Consider the following 26,254-nt stretch of genomic DNA (forward strand, 5'->3'; position numbering starts at 1 on the left):
AGCCGGTGGCACTGGGCATCTAGAAAGGGAAGGGTGCAAGCTGGCGTGGGAAGCCAAGGATTCAGCTGAGGATGAGGAACTGCCCGCAAGGTTGGCCTGCGGGAGTCAGGTGGGGCTCAGAGCTGATGTGCAGAGCAGGCCCAGATAGCTACTCTGCCTGACCCGTGGTGAAGCAAATGGCTGAGAGAAACTGACCGTGACCATTATGCAAAGGACTGCCTGGCCCTGCTGTGGAGATGCTCTCTGACACAGCTAAGCGTGTTACAGGCAACATGGGAAACGCAGGTGGACGAAAATCCCATTTACCCCTGGATATACTGCTTGAGTCTTGGGCAGATCCATTTAAGCTTTCTCTGCAGCCGTCGGAATTTTCCTCTCAATGAAAGAGTGGATGAGTGGACTTCCAAGGTCCCTCAGGATCCAGGCTTTATGTCCCTGAGCATTGAGTCTCTGTGTATGCACAGTTCAGAAGTCCCATCCTTCTGGGGAACAGCCACAGCCTCATACTACAACTCCCAAGTGGATGCAGCCACGCGTGACGGCTTCTGCCAAGGGCATCCATCCTTCTAATGCTGTCCACGGACCAGCAAAACAGACAACTTCTCCCCGTTAGAAAATACAAATGGTGCTGCAAGGCTCGCACAACGCAATGGATCTGCATATGAAAAAGGCAGCAGAGGGGCACCAGGCCCAGGCTGAGGCTCTGCCTGTGGGGCTGGCATCCCTTGAGGGGTGCGGTTCGTGTCCTACCTGCTTTGCTTTCAGTCTGGCTCCCTGCTAATGTCCCTGGAAAAGCAATGGAGGATGGTCCAAGTCCTTGGTCCCCTGCCACTCGTGTGGGAGACCCAAAAGTAGCTCCTGGTTCCCGGCTTTGGAACATTGCAGCTCCGGCCATTGCATGCCACTTGTGAAGTGAACCAGCAGATGGAAGATCTCTCTGTACGGTGTTGGGTGTAGCAGGACAGTCCTCCCAGAGGTGCTGACAGTGAGCTGGGGTTCCAGCACTGGACTCAGAGCCCAGCTCCACCTCCGCCCGTGTGAGGTCACGTATGTGTGTGTCTTGGGCGGGGTCATTCACTCACTCTCCTGTCTCTGTCATAGGCTGACACTGTGACTTTGATTCCAAAACATACAGCCCTCTCTGTGTCCTCAGGGACCCAAGCTGGTATGCCAGCCAGTGCAAAGGAAGGCTTTGACTGAGAATCCCCCTGCCAGGACCACCATATCTCACCTGGCACCCAGGGCTCTCTGGCATAGCTGTGGAACTTTCATGAGAACAAGCATTACACATGAGGCAACTGAAAGTGTCACAGGGCCAGTCCCCCGCAGTGGGACAGCCCTTGATGGCACCTGGTACAACAGCGTCCCCAATGGCTGCTTGGGCAGCCCAGATCTTGTTGGAGCTCCCTCCTTCCCTGTTTCACCTTCCCAGGGGCCCCACACCTGTGCCTGGAGCCACTTCCCAAAGCAAGCCACACACGTTCCCTAATCTAAGGCTCTGCCTCCTCGTGGGGACTCAAGAGCCAGCTGGACAGACACAGTGCTGGGTTAAAAAACAATCCTAAGTACACTTGATTTCTTATTCATCTGTCATGATGAACTCTTCCTGCTACCAACTTTCTCGCTAGACTGTCACCTACTTGCCACCATGTCCCGGGGCTGTCATTGTCCCCAAAGAGAGAACAGAAAATGAGAAGCAGAAGCAAAAGTGTCCAAATACCAGGGGCCAAAACCTAGAAAAGGCTCCTTGAACGCAACGGTCCCGAGGCTAATGTATGCTACTTCATTAGAGGAGTGTTACGTCACTTGCTAGCAAGCCACTTACGTTTTTTGTGGGACCAGCACAAGGTACAGCAGGTTAATCCTCTGGGAAAACACCAAAGTGTGGGCAGCGGCCGACCCTACATGGATGAGGGGCTTCAAGATGGCGGCTGGCCGAGTGCCAGGAGGCGGGGCTTGTCCCGCCAGTTGGGCAGGCAGGAAGTCACAAGGATAGGCTAATTCTCCCTCACTGCGATTGCTGGCCTATCAGATAGTGCCCCGTGGACCACGGGCAGAAGTGATTGGTGGAAGAACTATATTTAAGCAGCTCGTTTTCAGCAATAAAGGCCCTTTTGGTTCGGCAAAGTCTTTTTTGGTTCATGACATTCTGGTGGCTCTTACGTGGGGAATGGGGGAATACAGAAACGGGAAGAATTGGGAAGAAGGGTGGTGGAAAACGGGAGGAAGGGCGGCGAAGAAGCGGGTAGGAAAGCTTAGACAAACGGTGCAGGAGCAGCGAAGAAAGGTTTTAAACGCAGCCGCTTTTGCCAGTTTTTCCCGGACCCCCAAGAATATTCCTCGTCATTTTAATGTCGCTGCAGGGCGGCGACATTCTGGTGGCCCGTACGGGGAATTTTCTGGACAAGTAGAAAAGCGTCCGGGAAAAAGAAAAAACCTTCAGCCTGCGCCAGCTTAGGACAAACGGCTGAGACAGAAATTTTTCGGCCTGCGCTGGCATAGGGAAAGCAGCAGAGGGTACCTGCTTATGGGGTATCCCCAGCCTGCACCAGCGTAAGTGTATTTTATTTTTGCCTAGGCAGTTAAGCGCAGCATAGCCCAGAGGGGCCGGACACAGCCCAGAGAGGCGGGATACAGCCCAGATAGGCAGAATTTGCCCAAAGGGGCGGGATTGCCCACAGTGGTGGGGCGGCTCAAGGCACCTGAGCGACTGCAGTGGCGGCTGCACCTCAAGCGGGCGTCTCGGGCTGCGGAGCCGGCACCACTGTTTCTTCTGAATCTCCTTCCTCAGCAGCTCAGGGTTTTATAGGACGAAAGCACCATGGAGTTTTATGAGTCAATATATTTTATTGTTTTTATTCCTTCAGTTATTATAGTAACTTTCCTCTTTTTCTGGCTTTTTATGAAAGAGACACTGTACTCTCTTGCTAAACAGAGAGAGATGCTTTGGCTGTAGAAGATGAGCAAGTTGTATCTGCTCCACGGAATGTGGTTGAAACTTCTGGTGTTAGGGAGGATTATCTATCGGAAAGAGGAAGTCGAGCCTCCCAAGTAGATTCTGACTCCGAGGAAGAAAATGATAGTGAAAAAAGGGAATTTACAGGGGGGGAGGGTGCGGGGAGGGGTGGGGGGTATCCCAGTACCTATGAAACTGTGTCACATAATACAATGTAATAAAATAAAATAAAATTTTTTTTAAAAAAAGGGAATTTACAGGGGAGGAGCTGGAACGGCACTCTTTGAAGCCAGGAATAGTGCCGTCCGCCCCCCACCCGCTTATAACCCCATTGGGTCATGCTGCCATGGGGCATGTGCCTGCGGTGCCAATGCCCCACGGGGATGGAAGGAAGCTATGTCTTCCTCCTCTGTGTTTCCAGTCTTAGAGGACCAAAATCAACAGAGATATTATCAGCCTATAGATTTTATGAATTTGACCCGTGCTACCCTTTCTGGTGGTCAGTATTTAAATTGGAAGGTGGCATACCAAGAGTTTTGTTCAGACACTGCGCGGTGTAATGCTGCTGCAAATAGGTATCTTCAAATAAGTGTCGCCGTCACGAAGGCATGGAAAATGCTTACAGGCACTGGGGATCTACAGGGAAGCCTCTCCAAAGTTACTCAAGTTACTCAAGTCAATTGAGCCTTATGCTGATTTTGTAGCTAGACTTCTTCAAACTGCCTCGAGAATTTTTGGGGAGGTGGAGTCAGCAATGCCTTTGGTAAAGCAGTTAGCATATCAACAGGCTAATAAATGGTGCCAAGAGGCAATAAAGCTGTGGAAGCATAGAAAGAAAGAAATTAAAACTATGCTATATAAACAGAAAAGGGGGAATAGGGGATCAATATAGATCCCCAAAGGACAAGCTAGTTATTATTTTTCAGCTGAGTATTAATATTAGTAATTCTACTGTGCCATTACCCTGCATTGTATTGATTAATTAGACCTTAGGAAAATTTCAGCCTCATCCTGAATCAACTGGAGGAGCACTCTCCAGGTCTGTGTGGAAAATTTTCCCACAGATAAAAACAGTACATTTAGAGGACATAAGTATTCCTACAAAAATCCTATGCAGAGTATAACCACAAATTCTTTTGAGATGAGGCCTCCGTTCGTGCTGTGGGAGCAGCAATGTCCATGGTTCTTGGAGGCCAGTTGCGGAACTGCTTCTATTGTCATTCAGGTAATGATACTTTTGAGAGCTCGGTAGCAGTGGTTAATTGCATTGCTTTTCTTTTAGGCCCACTCCTGTGTGCCTGAGGTTCCGTTTGTGTTTCTTGTTAGCAATGCTAATCAGGTAGGGATTCACTTAACTTGTGGAATAGATTGTTTTCTTTCAGAATGTTGGAATACAACTGAATACCCGCTGGCTGTGGTGATGTGCGTGCCCACCTAATTTTCCCAGACAGATGATGGTTAAAGAAGAAGACCTGTCGGTCCACCTGTGGCCAGAGCACGGCTTCAGGGTTACTGCTGCCAGTGTGACAACAATAGCTACGGCTGCCGCTGCTGACGCCACGGCCATTGCGGCCCTAGTGACTGCTATCCCGGCGGCTATTACTGTGAACGCCCTGGCTGCAGACCTCTGTGGTTCCTCAGACACAGGACCAGTTTGACCAACATGTTTGGACTGGCTTGCTAACCATGAACTGATGAGTGGGCTTGATTTCAGAACAGGTGGACATGTTATCTGAGGTCCTCTCAGTTTCCAACTTGCAACTAATCTATTTAGAAGATTTTCAGTTTATTTGAATGGGACTGGAGATGTTTAGTTTGATAATTTACATGCTGGAGAAGCTTTTCAGTTTATTTGTATGGACTTGGTATGTTCAGTTTCATAATTTACACACTGGCTGTGTGGGGAAATTATAACCATCTATGCCACCCGGGTTGAGGGGGCTGCTGTGAAACAGTGGTTTTGTTATGGGTACAATCTGTGGTTCGCTGGGGCAGACATTGACTTTGTTTTTTGTCCCTTGAAGGGTTATTGTGCCTCGTGATCTTCCTGCTTGTTTGGTTTATTTGCCTGAGACATCGGCAAGATAACACCATAATGTGACAGACCCTGATGGCCTTGTTGGCCTCCCCCCAGGTATAGTTAAGCATGCTAGACCGGTAGTCAAAGACGGGTAAGACCTGCGGGGGACACCTACCAACCTAAGACAGGGTGTAGAGCTGGAAGCTCTGCCACCCAATGACGGGTAAGGACATAGTCCTGCTGCGGGCTACCTAAGACAGGCACGGCCTCATTTAAATAAAAGGGGGGAGATGTGGGGAGCGGCCGACCCTACATGGATGAGGGGCTTCAAGATGGTGGCGGGGCTTGTCCCGCCAGTTGGGCAGGCAGGAAGTCACAAGGATAGGCTAATTCTCCCTCACTGCGATTGCTGGCCTATCAGATAGCGCCCCGTGGACCACGAGCAGAAGTGATTGGTGGAAGAACTATATTTAAGCAGCCCATTTTCAGCAATAAAGGCCCTTTTGGTTCGGCAAAGTCTTTTTTGGTTCATGACATTCTGGTGGCTCTGACGTGGGGAATGGGGGAATACAGAAACGGGAAGAATTGGGAAGAAGGGTGGTGGAAAAACGGGAGGAAGGGTGGCAAAGAAGCGGGTAGGAAAGCTTAGACAGACGGGGACAGGAGCAGCAGAAGAGAGGTTTTAAATGCAGCCGCTTTTGCCAGTTTTTCCCAGACCCCCAAGAATATTCCTCGTCATTTTAGTGTCACCTCAGGGCGGCGACACCAAAGTCCCAGTCACCTCCATGGTATCCACTGGGGAGTGGATTTACCGCCCCATTGGATAACAAAAATCTGGGTATTCGTGCCAATAGTGTTTATATGGATCGTACTGTGCCTATCGTCTGGTATATTTCACATCATCTCTAGATCACTCACAATACCTCAGACAATGCAAACACTCTGGAAGTAGCTATAATTCACAGGGAATCATGACAAGGGGAAAGCAGTCAAGTAAGTTCAATGCAGACTCAATTATTTTCTTCCATTATTCCCCATCTATAACTGAACCTAGAGAGGCAGAACATGAGGCTATAGAAACCCACCGCATAGGCAAAGCCATAAAGCTACTGTGTGGAAAAGTGAATGCTAGCAGAAACCCAACAGACGAACGTGCCCTTTGCAGCCATGGTGTCTTACGTAAGTGGACAGGAACATGGTTTGGTCAGCTGCATTTAGGAATTTCAGGATCAAGTCTGTTCATCCTTCTCCTCTATAAGAACTGAAACTTGACTTGCAATATTTATATTTTTAACTGTGTTACTTTAACGTTCAGGGTGAGAAAACACCTTTCGTACTATTACAGATCACAGAAATCATAGAAACAGAATTGAAACATCATAACTTTAGTTATTTGAAAAAGCTGAAAGCAAGAGAAACACACCTCATCCATGTCTTTTATCAAGAATGCCCAGCTGCAGGCAGATCACTGCTCAGAGAACTGGTAAGCCTCTTTGCTGCTCCAGGTTCTGAGTGGACACGGGGCTTCTCCAACACCTCAGTAAGTTACAGCTCCAAATCTGCTGCGTGTCTGGACATTTCAAGGCAGCAGGTTTGCCCCTTTCTAAACAGTTCTTGGCAAAAACTTGATTGACAAGATGCTTTCTTTACCGTGGGAAAAAAAAGTTGCAAAAACTTTAAAAGCGGTACCTGCACAATACTCCCCATTAGCCCTCGGATCTCGAATCTGTTCATTGGGAAACTGACAGCCACATTTCCATCACATAGATGAGTCCAAATGAAAGATAAAAGGTGCCATAATACTTCCCATGGGAAGGATAGCCCTCCAAATACCTCTCGCAGGAGACATGTTCAAACAGCCCCCAATGAGGGAGTGATGCTGTTTCGGCTCTAGTGACTAAGCCTGAGAAAACAGGATGCTAGGGTTAGCTCAGACTCAAAGAGTGTTGTACAGTCCTGTGATATCTTACTTGAAAAAGCAAATTCAGTCCCCATCTGTCTCCCATCTCTCTGATTTGGTCCTACACCAAGACAGATCAGGTCATTGATTAGCTCGGCAGGTGACCTGCATGGACAGCTGATAGGACAAGGCTGTCCTGAGAAGGCTCAGCCCGTCCATAGAAGCCCAACCTTAGAACATTCTGTCCTCCGGGGGCCGGGGGAGGTTTCCTGCTGAAACCACAGGCTTCCTCCATGGCACAAATTATGATACAGGGGCAACAGCACCCTAACAGGTGGAGACTGGTTCTTTAGGGGAGAGATTAAAAAAAACGTATATTTTTTGTATATGAACACAGACCCACAAGCAACACGTTGACTGTAGCTCAGTGTATCTATCATACTGAATCTCATTAGAAGGGTTGGCTAAGGGAGAAACACAGTCATTACCAAAAAAGCACCCAGAAACATTGCTGTGAGTCCAGCTCCACATGAGAACAATGCTTGGGGTCTTTCAGTGTTCGCTAAACTGTACTCTATTCATTTATAAATAATCAATCATGGATCAATCCAGCAAGTGTTCATTCGCAGAGTATACACAAATGTGTCTCCCTCCAACCCCCACTTCGGGAGGTGCCGAAACCCATCCTTGGATTTGGAATTGTTTCTCGTTCCAGAATCCATCTCTGTTCCTGCCTTGAATTCCATTCTTGGAACAGCTACTGCCATCATGAGGAAAGGCCGCTCGGGCGAGAGCTCAGAGGGGAAGGCAGGAACAGGGCTGTCCCCAGAAGGGCAGATCGCCCTGTGGACTGTGTCCGCCAGAGACCTCTGCGTAACAGCAAGCAGTTCTGCCTGGAGTTGATCTTTTCATCCTTAATTAAGTGGTACCAGAAGCAGTTGAAGGAAGACCAGTGAGTTATTTTTAGCTCTCTGTCAGACACACACACACACACCCGAAATAGATCAACAACTTCAATATGCGTCAGGAATGAACGGCTGGAGGTTCCCCGAAAGTCACTCGGTGCCAGTGTGTGAAATGTTGAAATGTGCCACATGCCACTGTTATTACCCCCCAGCTCTTCGTTAGAACTCGGTGCTGGGCAAGGACTCAGTTGGGACAAGCATTCCGCTATCCCTGACAAGCACCACTCCCGGGGAGGGGTGGGGGAGGACTGGAAACTCTCAAACAGCTGCAAAAAGCAATCTTCTCCGGGTTAGAAAATGTTTACTACCTGTGCATCCGCCAGCGCAGGAGCCTGCCTGCCGCCTTCCCGGGTCATCACAGATCGGAAGAGGCGCCAGAGAACCGAGGAGGAGAGGAGGCACAGGCTGCCTACTAGCCACGCGCCTTTTCTTCCCAGGGTTAGATCCATTCTCCTTGAGCGGACCGCGGTCCAAGCTCCCTCCTGCCTTGTTGGAGCCAGAGCCCGCTCCAGACGCGCTAAGCTGTACTGAGCAGTAGATGTCTTTGGATAGCGAGGGAAGGCGCCTGCATCTCCAACTACGCCCCCAACAAATACTGGTCTTCTTTAAAAGGAAAAAAAGTGATGGCCTTGCGTGACAGATCAGACAGGTGCAGGGGCCCAAGGAGACCTACCGGCCATTAATTTACAGCCGCGCATGCGTTTGTCCCTGATTCAAGGACAATCGGCTCCACTGTAACTGGCACGAACCCTGCGCCTGGGTTATGGCCAAGGAGCTGCCTTGCCCTTGCAAGCAAAGACTGGGACAAGGAGGGGAACAAAACTTAAAAAAATAAAATCTCAAAACCTCCCACTCTCAGCCATGCTATTTTGAGCTCTCTAAATTGTGGTCAGTATAAATGTGCTTGCTGGGGGCACATTTTCACATCAGCTGGTCAGGAAATGCCACCTGGTATTAAGTGCCCCGACAGCAATCCAAACAGGGAGAGACACGGTTCCCTGCCACCCACACCATCCTTGCCATCCTTTCGTACATCCTGTTCACAAGGATTTTGTTTCATTTGATCCCAGAGTGCTTGCTCCAAGGCTGTGAGGTCCAACCTATGACACAGGCATTCCTCATGCATAGTTTGGGTCTGAATTATTTTAAGTAGAGAGTGTGTGTTGGTTCCCTCCACAAATGCCCAAACAGCTAGCTAGGGCTAGGATGGGCTAAAGGCAGGAGCAGGAATCCAGGTCAGCTCTTCCATGTGGGAGGTAGGAACCGTTAGGAGAATCTCCCAGGATCTGAACTGAGAGAAGGCAGGATGCAGAAGGCAGAAGCAGGCACTGGCCCCAGGTGTTCTCATGTGGGCGTAAGCATCTTAGCCTGTGGGGGAAATGCAGGCCACAGGATGGAAGATTTTTAAACAAGAAAGGAAAAGAAAAGAAAGAAAGAATAGTGGAAGGGAAGGGTAGGGAGGGGAGTGGAGGGGACGGATGAGAAGGGCAGCAGAAAGGTGGGGAGGGAAGGGAGGGGAGAGGTGGGGAGGGAAGGGAGGGGAGAGGTGGATAAGAAGGGAGAGGGGAGGAGAAGAAAAGAGAGCAGAGGATTCCTCAGCTGGAAATAGTTTTGAACCCAAACTAATTCAGGTTAGGATCAAGTCAGAAAGAACTTCTTCAGAAAGAGTATAGCAGGCACAGAGAGTGATGGGTATCCATGGGAGCAGATTTTGTACTGGCACACTAGTTCTGCCATGAGCAAGTAGGTGTGTGTGTATGAGAGAGAGAGAGAGAGAGAGAGAGAGAGAGCAGATTAGTAAATTAAATCTGAGAGAAATGCAACACGAGGGCTATTTATATGGGTACCTGAGAACTTACAAGAAAAAACAACTTGGATTTGATTACTAAAAAGAAAAAAGAGAGAGACTCACTATACTTATGAGAGCCATACATTGTTTATAATTCATTACACATGAGCTCCAAAGTTAATCACTCATTTTTATCGGGTTAACTTTCTTTGGTTCTGCTTGACTCCAATACCATGCCACAGATGTCCGGAGCTAGCTTATTTTGATTATGGGCACCTCCTGAGGACTTTTAAAATAGTATACCAGTGGGAGAACTTTGACAATTATGAACAGTGAAATGGAATAAGAAAAGCTGTTAGAAACCAGAAGACAAAGTGGAAAGATGAAGGGAGCACAACTTCTGGAAGAGCAGAAAAGTAAAATGTGTTGTATGTAATAAAGACAAGAGAAAAACAGAGGTGGGTGTAAAAGAAGATGGTTTAAAAGCAGTTCAGAGGAAGAAAAAGATGAAATAGAAGAGCCTGGTGAAGAGTAAGAAAAGAATCTCAACAAATGTTTCTAAACTATCTTAACAAATATAAGTTATTGAAATAGATGGATAGGGGTGTGTGTGTGTGTGTGTGTGTGTCTGGAATTCAGGGCCAACTGTTGCTCCTGGACGGTTCCCACCATGACTGGCAGCGCTAATCTGCAGAAGAGAAGGGGGCAGCAGTGAACACCCAGGAGCGTGATTGTCTTTGTCCCCGGGAGGAGAGCGCAGGGATTTACTGCTGCCTCTGGAGAAGATGGAGACATGCTAATCCCGCCCTGTCTGCATACCTGATGACACCCGAGCTGCTGGGTGGCCTTCTGGTCCCCCTGCTGCCAGGCCTGCTGCTGGCCCTGGGCCCTCTGACTTGGACAGGCAAGGCCCCAGCCCCAGGATCCTGGCCACCGCAGAAAGAAGAGCCCCGGGCCTCCAACATGTGTGCCCATCCACTGGCCACAGGCCAGGGAGAGAGAAACAGGGAAATTTATTGCTGCTGTCTCCAGGCCTGTCTCCATTTACAAAGCAGACATTGAATGGGATGTAAGGAGGTGCCCGACCCTCCCTTGCTCCCACGGGAACAAGAGGCATGGTAGCAGGCTCACTTCTAAGCTTTTTGTTGTAGATGCAGCATTCTCAATATTTTCCTCGAAAAAAAAAAAAGTGCTGAAAATATTTTACTTCCAAATCATTTCTTTCTGGAATAGTTGGTTATGACAACAGTGATTCCCCTCTCCACCAAGATCATTTATGCTTCAGCTTAGCGCCAACCCACTCTTAACAGCAAAACTGTAACCCAGAATCTGAAAAAATCATCAAGCTTACGTGAACTGTTCCAAGTCAACTAAGGATTTCAAAGTCATCCAAGAAGACTAGTTTGTCTTCTGTGCCCTGCCAAAATAAATGAAGTGGGGGTAGGGCGAGGAAAGAGTTTTTGGTTTATTTGTTTGTACTCTGAACAATCCCAGTGAAAAAGCCTTCCGTTTCGCTGCTTCTCTGCTGGGGAAACAGCCCCTTTCTCTCTGCCCAAGATGTTAAAGCTTAGGGAAAGCACAGGTCTCAAACGGACTCAACGCTTCTCTCCAGCCCACCTGGCATCACCTCCTTCCTTCCCTTAAACCTCCTGGCCTTGGAGACACAGCATCTCTGCTGTGTCCCTCAGAACAGGAGCTGGGCCAAGAAGGATATTCCCAAAACTGCCTCATCACCATCACTTGCTCTGATTATTTAAAAAAATAAAATAAAATAAAATCACTCAAATAGATCCGTTCGTCCTACAAATGCCTTCTGGTGCCCATCACACAGTGGTAACTGGAAAGCAGTGTGAATGCACTAAGGAGTGCTATGAGGCTCCTTCCTGGAGGATGTCTGTCCAGGTGAACATGCGCAAAACCATTACATGGGCTGAAATCGAGAGTGCTTTGTGTGAGAGAGACTTCAAAAAGTTTGTTAAAAAAAAAAAAGTGGAATGGAAAGATGGGCTTATTTGGGAGCACAAAGGCAATCGAAATCCATGCATACAACGGATCTTCAGAAAGATCATGACGTGTACGTCATGGGAAAATGCGTGAATGCATCTGCAGTCCTTTGCACCAAAATAAGCACTGTTCGGTGCCATGCGCTTGTGAAGTGTTCTCAAACTTGACTGTCATAGGAGTTATCAGCCCATTACTCAGCGCAGGCAACCTCCTGCTTGGGTTCAATAACCAACTGCCAAAGAGAGGCAGTGGACCAGGGCTCGGGGCCTCATTCTGAGCAGAGGAGGACACAGATTCAATCACTGTTTTCCTCACATTGTGCCCTTTGCAAACCATCAAACAGCCCTGCCACCAGCGCCCCCGCCCCCCCGCCGCCACAGCCACGTGGAGCTAAAGGTCTCAAGAGGGTCAAACCGTACAGGAGTAGAAATTCTCTGAATTTTAAGACCAAACCTGTCATCTTTCAGGATTCTTCTCCCATAGGTGCTTCCACACCATCCTGTTCAATCGGCTTCATGGCCGCTGACCCTGAGGCGTAGTCTGCAGGTGCAAACGCAGGCTCAGAAGCCACCTAGTGACCCGACTTAGCCGGCTGGTCACCGCGCAAACCTCAGTAAAGCAAGACGGAAATTTGCCTAGCCATTGTTTCTGAACACACACACACACAACAACACAGAATTTGGAAAGAGTTTGGCAAATGGCCCCAGGGTGCTAAAAAAAAAAAAAATGAGAAAGAGCTGACATTTTCGTTAGCCCGCAGTTACCTCATTCTCTCCAGGTCCTGGATCCTGGTCACTAGAATTTTCTTCCAGAAAACATTTCACTTTCTCAACCTTTTCCATGCACTGGAAAAAAGCCATTTTCTGCAGGCCGTTGCTGTCATAGCACGTGCTGATTTCCTCCAGCCTTTTCACTTGAAACATCTTGGTGGTGAGTCCCAGGAAGCCACTGTCTGGAGGCTGTTCACCACCCTCTATCTCCGACTTGCAAATCAAGACACAGTCATGGTTGCGCAGGGCTCCCTTCTCCTGGCTACAAAGAAAACAGAACAAAGAGACACATCTGACTTCTTGAGGGGGAATGGTTGGTTGAGAAGAAATCTCTATTTAAACTGGAGAGAGCATCCAAAATTAGGAAGAGAAATGCTAATGTTCATATTGAGTTTCCACCCTGGAACTTTGGAAGGAAAAAGTTTTTTCACTTTGTCCTACGAAAGCAAACAGAAGCAATCTCGAGTTTCACGAGGCGACTGAATACTTTGCTCTTGGCGTACAACAAGATGCGCGCAAGTGGTTGCTTTCGATACAGAAGAGAGAGCAGCTTTCGTTTGGATTGGCATTGCAGGTTTCATCAGAAATGGAGAACCCCTCCCTTAGCCTCCCTCCCCGCCACCTCCACTACCCCCCTGCTCCCTGCAGAGAGGCTGCCACCTCCACTACCCCCTGCTCCCTGCAGAGAGGCTGCCACCTCCACTACCCCCTGCTCCCTGCAGAGAGGCTGCCACCGAATGAATCCTCTTCCAGAGCTCATCTCTTCCTCCATGCTCAAATGTGTTTGTTTTTCAAAAGTGCCTCTGTGCAGCCCTGTGCAGTGACGGAAGTGCCCAGATGTGGTTCCCAGCATCTGCACTGGCAGGCACGCTCCGACGCGACTTTCCCCCTGCACATTAAGTAGTGCACACAACACACAGTGCCTTCTTCCTGTTAACCCGGCACTGTTTACCCAATTAGACAGGGAGAGAGGGTCAAGGTGAAGACAAAGGGCTTTGGATTTTCTGGACGTCCACTGGCTGACTCCTGGGGCCCCCTGCTGGAAAAGGCCTGAAAAGTGTCTCTGACGCATTTTCTCAACTTGAGAATCCCCCTGCGATTTTCTCATGAATCAATCGCATCTTTGATTTTCACAGCTCACAGAGTAAGACAATAGACTTGAGTTCTGAAGTATGTAGCACCCAGGTCACTCAAATTTTACATGAAAAGTTTAGATTCAGACTAATCAAGATGCAAATGCATCAATCAGAGCCCCACACGTCATAATCCATCGGTTACTATTCGTTCAGTTTTTCAGCAGTTTGCTTAGGAGTAAAAATCACTGTTAAAATAGTGACTGTTTCTGGACAGAACGTCACGTTTAACTGTACATGGCATTCAACTTGGACCAGGGAACCCCGTGAAAATTCACATATTAAAACAAAAGCTTTAGATCCAACATATAATCACTTTGCAAAAGAAAAAATATAACAGTTTTCAATAAGCTCGGTCTGGAATTTGATACAACTTGTCATTTCAAGAGGCAGGAGGCTAGAGATTTTGTAACAGTGAATAGCACTAATTACCATGCGTAGCAGGACATCATAGAGCTTGAACCACGGCAGCTCACGGTGTGAAGTTCCAGCTCAGAAAAGGCTGCACAAGTTCAGTGAGACCGCAGAACCCTCTGGTCGGAGTCTTTGCCCTCAGGCAGCAGAAGTCTTCTCAACAGACAAGCGTCTACTCCGAGAGGAAGTCTCCTCTCTCCCTCCAATGCCACGGCCAGCCTCTGTTTAAACTAACACGGCCCTTGAGCTCATGTTGCTTTCTGAGTCAGACGGGGAAGAATATTAATTTTAGACACCAGGTTTTTCAAGGCCGATGGCTCCATTTCAGAGGTCAGGTAAGGAGAGGACGAAGGGGGAACACTGGATGAAATATCACCTTCACCTTTCCCTCTCTCTGTGTGGCAATACTCCGGTTCTCACAGAGTTGGACTTGCCTTGGGCGATTCTCTGCCCAGTGCTCCGGTCCCTCTCACACTCATGGTTATTTGTGTTCCCAGCCGAGAGGGTTCCGGCTCGGGAACCTCGCTGCCCCGCCCTCACTGTCCACTCATCTTCCACCTGCAACACCTCCTGTGACGACAATGGAGGACGCCAGAGAACTTAAAGCAAGTTTGCTTTCATCATCTCAGTCCTCTCCACCGTTTTCAACGCCTGCAGCTGCTTCTAACTCCAGAGAAAGGCTGAAGACACAGGCTTCCAGATAAGTGGGAAGGAGAGACCCGACTCTCACAAAACTTTCCTGGCAAGTAACCCTGTGACTTCACCCTGGGTTTTGGCCCCAAAGCAAAGGAAGAGAACCCAACCCATGCTCAATTCTAACAGTGCTGCATCCCCTTAGGCCAGTTGCACAAGACCTCCGTGCCCCGAGACAGTCCTGCGACCTTTCAGGGCCTGGCCGATGGTCACTTCCTGTTGGAGCCCTTGCTGAATCCTCTGCTTGCTACCCTAATACCAGTCTCTGGCATTCACTTCCTTTCAAAACAAAACAAACCAAAAAACAAATGAACAACAATTTTTAAAAAATCCTTCTTTCTCACCCAGATACATGTATTCCAAAACACCCGTGCGTACCATGCAAACAGTTACAGCAGAATCTTACATTAAAGAAAGAAATTTTGTCTTTTTTAAATGAGAAGATTTTTTTTTAAAGTTTAATTTTATTTTTATTGGAAAGTCAGATATTCAGAGATAAGGAGAGACAGAGAAGATGATGTTCCATCTGATGATTCACTCCCCAAGTGGCCACGATGGCCAGAGCTGCACTGATACGAAGCCAGGAGCCAGAAGCCTCTTCCGGGTCTCCCACTCGGGTGCAGGGTCTCAAGGCTTTGGGCTGTCCTCAACTGCTTTCCCAGGCCACAAGCAGAGAGCTGGGCGGGAAGCAGGATGACGGGACACAAATCAGCACCCATATGGAATCCTGGCGTGTGCAAGGTGAGGACTTTAGCCGCTAGGTTATTGTGTCAGGCCCAAATGAGAAGTTTTTTTTTTTTTTTTAATTTTTTTTTGAACAAGCAGACCTACAGAGAGGAGAGGAGATAGAGAGAAAGATCTTCCATCTGCTGGTTCATTCTCTAAATGGTCACCAACAGTCAAAGCTGAGGCAATCCGAAGCCAGGAACCAGAAGCTTCCTCTAGGTCTGCCAAGTGTGTTTAGGATTCCAAGGCTTTGGGCCATCCTCCAGTACATTTTCAGGCCACAAGCTGGGAGCTGGATGGAAAATGGAGCAGCTGGGACTTGAACAGGTACCCATACAAGACAGTGGCACCTTCTGGCACTTGCAGGCAGAAGATTAACCAATTGAACTATTATGCTGGTCCCTGTATTTTTCCTAGAATTACAGAACTTTGAATATCAGGGAGAATCAGTGAGCGTGACTTGAGTTTGGTGAAGAATGAGTCATCCAACAAAGTCGTTATGCAGAAGCTAAACTGATTTGAAGTTGCTACCAATTTGTGTGAGTGTGATTAAATGCATGGAAAGACCGATAAGGTGACATACGCCCCAATCAAGCAAGACGCACATAACTTGCTGCTCCCTCTGCCACACAGACTGCCTGTCTCCCCCACTGCAGTGAGTCAGCCACGTGCGGAGTGAGTCAGCCACGTGCAGAGTGAGCCAGGGCCAGGAAATTCCATTGTTTTACTTCCATTTTAAAAGAAATAAATATATTATCCCTGAGTAGCTTTAGGTCCATGGTAAAGCTATGGGAGTCTAGCATCGTGGTGTAATGGGTGAAGCTGCTGGGTGTGACCTCAGCATCTCATGTGGGCACCAGTTCGAGTCCTGGTCACTCTATTTCCAATCCAACTGCCTGCTCACGTGCCTAGGAAAGTAGCAGAAGATGCCTCAAGTGCTTGGGCCCCTGTGATGGAGGATCCGGCTGGAGTTCCACCTCCTGGCTTCAGCCTGCCCTTTCTTTGACCATTGTGGCCATTTGGAAAGTGAATCAGCAGGAAGATTTCTCTCTCTTACTCTCTCACTCACTGCATTTTGAAAAAAAAAAATCTTTTTAAAAAAGATATGAAGGTAGCACAGAGAATTCTCCCATACTTTCCACCTCACTGATAGAGTACACTCATCTTGGTGAATGAAGCAATGTTATTGTACAAATCTCCATGCCCTGCCCAGCTCCCTTCTCCTACAGAATCCCATACAGACTTCTTTGTTGTGTTTAGAACTGATGACGTTTTTGGCGCCTTGGCTATGTGGCATGAAAAAGACTCTTGAGTGCTGGAAGGACAGACTTGACTCAACTGAGAAGGGAGAGGCAGGGAGGAGTCAATGCGGTGGGAAGTCAGGAGCTTCCATTCTGAGGACCTGGAGTCCGCGGAGGAGCGTCAATTGGAAACAGAAACACGGAGCTCGGGCACGTCTAGCGATTTGTACGCACAATGAACCTTCTCATAAATATTTGCTGATTAATTACTAGAGACGGCCACCTTTACTTGTGTCCCGTTGCCCTGAAAAGTGCAAGTTACTTAAAACAATCTAACATAATTATCTTCTAAAATTAGGGGACCATAGTCCAGTTCTGCTATGATACACTGTTCCCAGCTCCTGATGGTGACAGAAAACAAGAAACCTGGTGCACACCTAAGCACAGACACAGAAACCAAGCGATTCCTGCATACTCCACGTGTTCTGGCCACCTAACCTTAGGATGCCCAGTCGATGTTCATAAAATATTCCGAATGCCTTAGAGATGCTCCCACGTCTGGAAACACTAGCAAATTTAAGAGCAGGTCCAGAGGTACTTTTCGTGTTTGTTTTTGTGACATTTAGGAGCAATACCTCTTTTAAAAACATCAAGAAACTAGCGTTCTACGGAGTCTGACGGGAAAACTCTACTAGCCGCATGACACACCCTGGCATCAGAAGAGCCAGCACAGCTGTGCTGCCGAGGGCTCCGCCCACCCATCGGCATGCAAACCAGCCTGCGTGGCACTAATAGTTTTTATTTGGACACATCATTCTGAGTGGGTCTGGAATAGCAGGCATCTTGAATCCTGACACACAAAATGGAACACTCTTCACAAATCTCAAAATGCAAATGAAAACTACTCCATTCCGCACACTGCAACTGAATTTTCTTCCTTGTAATAAGCACTACTGTGATTTAGAAAAAGCAAAAATGGATGAAATGCACTTTATCAAAATTCAAAACATTTGCTCTTCAAAAAAATATCATGAGGAAAGTGAAAAGACTGTTTTAGAGAAAATGCTGTGAAATCATGATTTGATAGAGGATTGTATCTGTCCTGTACAACAAACTTTTACATCTCAATAACAGGTTGACAAACATCTTGGTTTTAAAATGGACAAAATCTTTGAATATATGTATTACCATAAAAGATGCGCATATTGGAAATAGACATATAAAAATGCTCAAATTCTGTCCTCGGTAAGATTAAAAAGTCCAATCAAAATGAAATACAAGAGTTATAATTTTAAAAAGATAGAGGAAAGCAAACATGGTTAAACATGGAAAAACCTGAGCCCTCATCAAACATGTTGTTGGGATTGCAAAGTGATCCAAGTGTTTAGGAAAACCATTTGGTAGTTTCTTTAAAAATTATCTCCCGTGGAGTCCACCAGTTCGCCTATCTGAGAGGAATGAAATTACACGAACACACGAACCTTTGAGTACAAACATTAATAGTTGTGTTACTCACAATAACCTAAAACTGGAAGCACCCAAATGTTCATCAATTGGAGTGGCGAATGGGAAAACATGCGTACTATATCCACGCAGCTGGAATGCTACTCAGCAATTAAAACGAGTGAGATAGACACTTGAACAAAAAACATTGTGTGACTCTTCAATGGAAAAGCCAAAATCAAAGACCACATACTTTAAGCTTGCATTTATAGCAAAGAGCAAGCAAAAGCACATCTACCAATACAAGAAGCTTATTGCTGCTGCCTGGGGCTGGGGGCAGGAAGGCGTGGTCACTGAACAGCATCAGCCAGGGCCATGTGCAGTGGTGATTCTGTAACACCCTGTTGTTACATCACGGAACTGTGATGGTGGGGGGGAGGAGATTGTATGCTCTGCAAATTAAATAATGTAAGAAGAAAGAAAACCAAAGGCTATGATGAACAAAATGTACGTTTGTTAAAAGGAATGAATGAATGAATACATAAATAAATAAATTGCTACTGAGCTGTTCCTGGCCAGCTTTCCCAGGGGACCAAGGCGCGGCTGGGAGCCAAGGAGATAAATTATAGCCACAGCTCCCAGTCATCTGGTGCCAAAAAAAAAAAGAGGAAATGTGGGAGAACTGACCCTCTTAAGAGTTTTTCTTACCCTAGGACAAATACTATAGATATAACATCAGTCTTTGTGATGAATAGAGAAATTAGTGGTGATTTCAAAATAACACCTGTCTCATTTGCTTAGAGGAAGGGTGCTGAGGCACGGAATAGCGATGTTATGGAATGCCCAGGCCTGTTGACAGACTAGATTGATATTAGATCTTACAACTGCCAAGTGACTCTGACTACAGACCTAAAAATTGGTTGAGAGAAAAACCCCAGACAAAATAGGAGGTTTAAAAATAAGCGGATAAAAATGTGGCTAGACCTACCTGAAAGGTATTAGTATTTTTGGAGCAAGCCTTTGGCTTAGTTGGCAAGCCCACAGCCCTTGTTAGAGTGCCTGGGTTCAATGCCCAGAGGCAGCAGCGAGGCTCCGAGTAGCGGGACTCCGGCCTTGGTGCGGGAGACTTGGACTGTACTCTGAGCCCCCGGCATCAGCGCAGGCCCATGTGTAGTCTACATCTGATTGTTGCGGGTACTTAAGGACGAGCTACCAGGTGACAACACATTGTCTCGCTCTCTTTCCCACTCTTATTCAAGTAAACTGTCAGAAAGACCAAATACTGTCTAATTCCCACCTCCAGAGGGGTTTCATGAATGTTTCCCCTAATCATACTTTTTAAATTTCATAGTAAAACGCAAACCACAAATCACTGAGTTAATATATTGTTTGAAAAATGACATGTGAGGGCCCGGCGCAATAGCGCAACGGTTGAAGTCTTAGCCTTGAATGCATCAGGATCCCATATGGGCACCGGTTCTAATCCCGGCAGCCCCACTTCCCATCCAGCTCCCTGCTTGTGGCCTGGGAAAGCAGTCGAGGACGGCCCAAAGCCTTGGGATCCTGCACCTGCATGGAACATCCGGAAGAAGCTTCTGGCTCCTGGCTTCAGATCAGCGCAGCACCGGCCATTGCGCTCACTTGGGGAGTGAATCATCGGACAGAAGATCTTTCTCTCTGTCTCTCCTCTCTGTATATCTGACTTTCCAATAAAAATAACTAAACCTTTAAAAAAATGACATGCTATTTCAGTGGGAACAAAGTGTGTTATGTAGATACTATTCACAAATTCGTAAGTAGGCCTTTCTGGTCTGAGATAATTCTGGAAACCAAGTTTTTAAAGCTCGCAGATTACCTTGAAAGATTTTTCTTGAATCGTTCCCCCAGCTTTCTTTTTGTTAAAAATTTTTTTTTACCTATAGAGAAATTGCAGACTTACAACAGTAAATTTATATACATTCTTCACCTAGATTGGCCAAATGTTGGTATTCTCCATACCTCCTGTATCTAAATTTTCACACAGTTTGTGACAGAGCTCATGAAATCTGATGCCTAAATGCACGGTGAGTGTTTGCTTCTTAATCTTTTGTTACGTTGGTATTTTTTTTGCATCCCCAGCCAATCAAACTGCTTCACGAAACATCTCTCTGTTTGAATCGCCCGATTAGGCTGCATGGAGCCAGCTCATTCTTGTAGCAAGAAAAACAAACTACAGAGTGAGCCTGTACTCTTCTCAGGACCACACGACAGGTGGATCATGGTGCTGGTTTGTGTCATTGTGATTGACATGACATTGGGCGACCTGACGGAGGCGATGTATGCCAGATTTACCCATTGTTGAGTCATTTTTTTCTCTGTGGAACTGGTCAGTAACTCACTGGCATTTCCGAGCGTTCAGAGTGCCAACAGTCCTCTGCCCACGTCTTAGTGTCCATTCTTATCCAAATCAGTCATGACCTCAGTGCTTGTGAAGTGATGGTTTTCTAATCCTGCCACTTGAGTCCCAACGTGAACAAAGGAATTTTAGAAAATAAGTATGCAGATACTACATTCTTCATTTGAATATTCAAATTGCCCTCGTCCTAGGCCAAAGGGAATATCTTTGAAATAGTCTCTATGAACCTTTGGCATGCCACTATTTTTGTTTTAATGACTTCTTTACTTTCCACATATTTCTCCCTGTTTCGGGAATCTTCCATTTCTTCAAGGAGGCATAGTATCTTTTAGAGAAATTAGGATCGTGGCAGAGAGGGCTCCGTACTGTGCCATTGCCCCAGTTCCTCCAAGCAGATACAGCCAGTTATCAACGTGTTTCTCATTCCAATCCAATAACATAGGGTTCCTTCTGTATTTTACCATATGGCTCTCTCCTACCGATCATTTAAGCCTAACAGTGAAAGCAAAATAAAATGTGTGCTGTCAGGTAACATGTATGCCCCATCGTGGCCATCCATTCTAAATCATCCAGAAAGCAGAAGGGGACCCACACGCCTATGGTTTAAACCCCCTGACCTACAGCATGAGTCATAATTTTCCAGTTCTAGCGCCTGGAGGAAGAGTTTATATTTACATTCTTGGGACTGCTTTTCTGCCTTCTAAATTGGAAGTGGATTTCAAGAGCTAGAAGAAGCTTATGATAGTAACAAGGCATGAAATTACAGAAGTGTGAAGCTTAAGTCATGCTCTTCTGACCAAATGCTGGCCTGCTTCTCCCTCAGGGGTAAGATCCAGGGGAGAAATTTTCCACAGGGAAAACACTGCAGTAGGGAGCATACAGTGGCGGACGTGTCCCTGGGAGACAACTCCACACACGTTTAAGGGTCCGTTATATCCGGTTAGAGAGAAAAATTACATTCTTAGTAGAGAATAGATAGGGCTCTTACGTGAGAGCTCACAGCAAGTTGTTGGGTTTTATTCTAAACATCCACAAGTATAACAGAATGAGGAATGTAAAAGGGAAGTGTAGCAGATAGAAAGGCAGGTGGCATTGTAAGTCTCCATTTTCAGGTGGAAAATATTTTCTGTGTGAAGGGCGCTTGGGAAGACTATGTTGGAGGGTGTTCTACTAACTTCTGGTCTGAAGGTACATTGCTGCCATCTTTAGGGAGAACCTGTGCACCATGCCCGGGACCCCATAACGGCATGTTTAAGAATCTTACATCGTGTTGTGTACAAAATATCATAATTAAAAAATGCTAACTGCATTTAAAGCCTTGAAATAGAACCCAACTATAATAGTTGGTTAAATAAGAAAGAATGTTTCCATTAGTTATGTGTAAAGAACACTCAGCAACATAAGAAAAAAAAATCAATGGTATAGCTGGGGAAAAAAGAGCTCAGATTGTTAGGTAGTATGCATGGTAGGATCCAAATTTTGGTTAGAGCAATACACTGTTAATGTACAGATGGGTGATACACATGAACACAGAATTATAGAAGTAAGTAAGATAGCTAGACCAAATGTGGTATGTCTCTAGAATTATTGGTTTTTGTAAAACAAATACACATTTACCTCTTTTTTAGTCTGAATAATTGCCATCCAAACCAATTACAAATGTCATAATAAAAGACAAGGTTGGTGAGGTACTCATGGGCTTTAAAGAAATATAGTTTAGGTATGGGTTTGAAATTCAGCAGCTCTGTAAACAGAAGCATTACTCAGTCTTCTTGAGTTTGTTTTCTTCATCCAGAGTATAATCTATATATTAAAAAAAGATTGAGTATAACATATGCCTTGTGGAGTAAGAATGAGAAAAAAAATTGTTGATGCAAACCAAATTAGAGTGATTTTATACATGACAACCTTTATAATTATGCATTATTAGTATTAGTAGAGTGATATTATTGTTAGTATTATCAAATCTCATGAAATATTCTTGGAGTGGAAAACTCAGCATCTAGATTTGATAGTGGAAAATATTCATAAATATTTTCTTACTTTACAGCAGAGGAGCTCTTTCTTAATTCACAGTAAAAGAGATCTTAGTGATAAAATATCTGCTTTTTCTGCTTTTTCATTTAAGATGCACACAATATGAAAAATACATAAAACTTTAACTACTGTCAAAGAAATGATTATAAACATTTTTTATGTCACCAAACCCCAAAGCCCAATTCTGCCAGCATCTCCAATTCTATCACTTCTTCCTCCTTCTTGAATTAACCAGGATTGTGATTTTTAAAAATAATAATTTCCTCGATTTTCCTTGCAGCTCCATGACTTACAGGCAAATTTTAAATAGACAGCTTTCGGGTTGCCGGTTTTACATTTATGTGTGACCCCAGCTGTAGGCCACTGCCTGGGCCACATGGTACCTAGACAAGTGTTTCCACTGCTGGGAGAAAAGCAACCAATACCTGGCGGGCATCCTGGGCCTGGCTAATGCCAAATTTGCGTTAACTGTACCAGTGTGCCAGCATAGTTGACTATTCTATCTTTTTAAAGATATATGGGGGAAAGATGCCCACAGATAGGGTCTATGGACTCACGTGTGTGTGGGCCCTGGGCAGGCATCAGGGCCCCAGGCTGGCATGGCACACTGCATAAGGACCGGGCTTGGAGATCTTCAGCCATGGGGGCCATGAGGGAAAATGTGACAGACTAGAAGTCACTTCTGGAGGACTTCCACCAACCAGGCGATTGCACTACAGCTGTAGACAAGGGGGCTGAGACCAGGCAGTTTGAAGGAGGAAAGCCTGAGGATGTTTGGGGCCAAACCAAAACACCCGCCCACATGGGAGACCTGAGCTGGCATTGTTGCAATCAACCACCACCTACCAGAGCACATGAAAGCCATGGTTGGGCAGAGGGCAGTTGGGGGTTGGGTGTTTGCCTGGCAGGGCTCAACCACAGTACCTGCCACTGAGTCTCAGATCAGGGATGGACCATGCTAGGCTGGGCCATGACACTAAGCAGCTTACAAGAGAACTGGGCCTGGGAGCAGATTCTGTGGGGGATCATGGGCTCACCCCTGAGGGACTGCCATAGCAACTGGTTTACTCAAGGACAGGGGTGGTGATGGGCTGAGCTAGGCATGATCATGGAACTCACCAATACTCATGGGCACTAGAGTTGGAAACAGACGGGCTGATCCAGGCTTGTAACACCCACTGGAACATCCAAGAATTGGGTATGTGGTAGACCAAACCACACTCACCAGCATGCACAAAGGCTGAGACTGGGGGAGCGAACTGTTCTGGGTAGGGGCCTAGTACTTGCTGAGATCTGGGTCAGGGAGTGGTCCTTGTGGGGGGGACTCAGGGAATTTCCCTGGTAGGTTATCACTCCTGCTGATCAGCACATGAGGGCTAGATGTTGGTTAGGCTGGGCAGGGCTGCTTGACTTGTCAGCAGATGTGTGGGTTGGCTCATTTGGGTAGGGATGGGGGTGCAGACCAGCAGTGCCAGAACAAACCATAACACAGGCATGTATGGAAGCCGGGATGGGCTTTGCCAGTGAGTGCCTGGGCAGATCAGACCCAAAGGTGGCTGTGTCAGCCAACAGACCTTGGAAGGATTTCCTCAACCTTGGAGCAATGAGATCAACCACATCTCAGAACTATCGAAACCACTTAAGCAGTATCCTCAGAACATGCTCCACATCAGGGACCCTAGGGTGACATCAGGTGGCCTTCCCCCATTCCTGGGTGCTGATGCAGTTAGGCTACTAGGAGTGGCCCTCGCTCCGTCTCTCCCATTTCTCCAGATACAGGAAGGAAAAAGGAGATTGGATGTAGCTGTCTCATTCAATTGCCCCAATTCCTCAGCCCTCTCCACCCCAATAGGTGGTCCACATGGGCCTGCATCCCTCTCACCTATGTAAACATCAATGAAAGAAAAATGAATTTATTACTTAAAAATTGTTGAATTATGTGTGAACATAGTCATACTGTTTATACTGTTCTGTATCTTGTGTTTTTCTGATTTTATCATAGTGTTGTGTGAGGTTTTCCCGGCTGTCTGCTGGTTTTCGTTATTACTTAATATTTCGTCATATAAATACCATGAAGTTTATGCACTTACTCGACTACTGCTAGACATTCTGATCATTTCCAGGGTTAGAGGTGTGTGAACATCAGGGTACACATGTCACGCATGCTTCCATGTATAAGGTGACTTCAAAAGTTTTATGCTAAAAATTTTTGAAATTCATGAGTAGCTTTCTAAGAATGCAGATTGTCATGAAATTTAAGAAGATCCCTTATATGCACGCACATATGCCAATTAGCTTCCTGTAAGAATGGTCTTCATGATCTATACATTTAATTTGTATTACTGCACTGGGTTACAGTAATACATAATTTTTAAAAGATTTATTTATCTTATTTGAAAGAATTATGGAGAGAGGGAGAGTCAAAGAGATCTTCCATCTGCTGGTTCACTCCCCAATGGACATTATGGCCAGAGCTGAGCCGTCCAAAGCTGCAAGCCAGGAGCTTCTTCCAGGTCCCCCACATGGCTGCAGGGGGTCCAAGGATTTGGGCCTTCCTCTGCTGCTTTCCCAGGCACATTAACACACAGCTGGGTCAGAAGTGGAGCAGCTGGGACTCAAACCAGTACCCGTATGGGATGACGGCACCATCAACAGAGGCTTATTCTACCATGAGGTGGTGATGGCCCCCTGGTCACTGACTTTTATTACGTATTTGTTAAATTCGCTTTTTAAAAATTAAATGTTCTAGCATTTTTCTTGTGTCTGAGGAGCTATTTTCTATATACTAAACATTATACTTGACAACAACATGTATTACACATACTTTCTTCCTCTCTATGCCTTGTATTCCCCGCCCCCTTTGTTTGTATTTTCATGATATCTTCAATAGGTAAATAGACACTCTTTGTTTTTATGTAGTAATACAGTCACCTTTCCCTTATGTTTAGTGCTTTTTGTCTTTAAAGAAACCCTGCATCAATCTGAGGTCATGAGAAATTCTCTATTATTTTATGGATTCTTTATAGTTTGTCTCTCATGTTTATGATTTTATTACGATGTCAAACAACCAGTCTTATCACTCTAACACATTCTCTTATCATCTATTGAAGATTCTGTCATCTGTAGGTTGTTTCTGTCATCAGTCTAACAGCCAATGCCTGGCTCTGAGCTGCCTTCTGTTCTGGAGCCTGCTTGCCTATTGTGTTCCCATCACACGGTCCTGATTTCTGTAATCTTTGCACTTTTAGTCCTCCACCTGTTCCTCAGCAGGGCAGCGGCTGTTCGGGGAACACACACAGCATTTTTAGACTCAGCTTGTGCTGGAATTTTAAATATGATCGGGCCGCCAAGCTCATGTGGCAGTGTAGACCCGGAACTCATAAAAAATGGATGGTTCTAACACGGTGGAAACAAGCTAATTGTGGTATTCAGAGGTGGGGCTTTGGGGCAGTCATTAGATGGGCTCATGTCCTTAGGGCGGGATCTCCATGGTTGAATCCTGGTGCATATATAGGGAGAGACAGAGATTTAGACACACACACACATACACACACACTCCCTGACTTTTGCCATGGTATACACAGATGCTGTTGCAGGCCTCTACCGGCAAAACAAAGCCCCCAGTGGATGAGGTTGCTGGAGCTAACACCTCCAGAGCCAGGAAATAAATCTTTCTTTACAACATTGGGTAATTTCATTATACTAACAGAAAGATGACATGAATTTATTTCCTACTTTCCTACAAATAGGATGGTCTTTTCATTTCCA

General features: G+C 46.2%; 1 protein-coding gene across 1 annotated transcript in view; it reads right to left on the bottom strand.

Moving 5' to 3' along the window:
• The window catches only part of MYLK4 (myosin light chain kinase family member 4), a 103,782-nt gene that overhangs the window by 70,634 nt on the left and 6,894 nt on the right, over positions 1–26,254 (bottom strand). Inside the window, exon 2 of the mRNA XM_058670486.1 lies at positions 12,399–12,666. Within this exon, the coding sequence (XP_058526469.1) occupies positions 12,399–12,666 (268 nt within the window). The remainder of the gene's footprint in view (positions 1–12,398; positions 12,667–26,254) is intronic.

The sequence above is a fragment of the Ochotona princeps genome, chromosome 1, assembly GCF_030435755.1.
Source record: "Ochotona princeps isolate mOchPri1 chromosome 1, mOchPri1.hap1, whole genome shotgun sequence".
Classification (NCBI taxonomy): Eukaryota; Metazoa; Chordata; class Mammalia; order Lagomorpha; family Ochotonidae; genus Ochotona; species Ochotona princeps.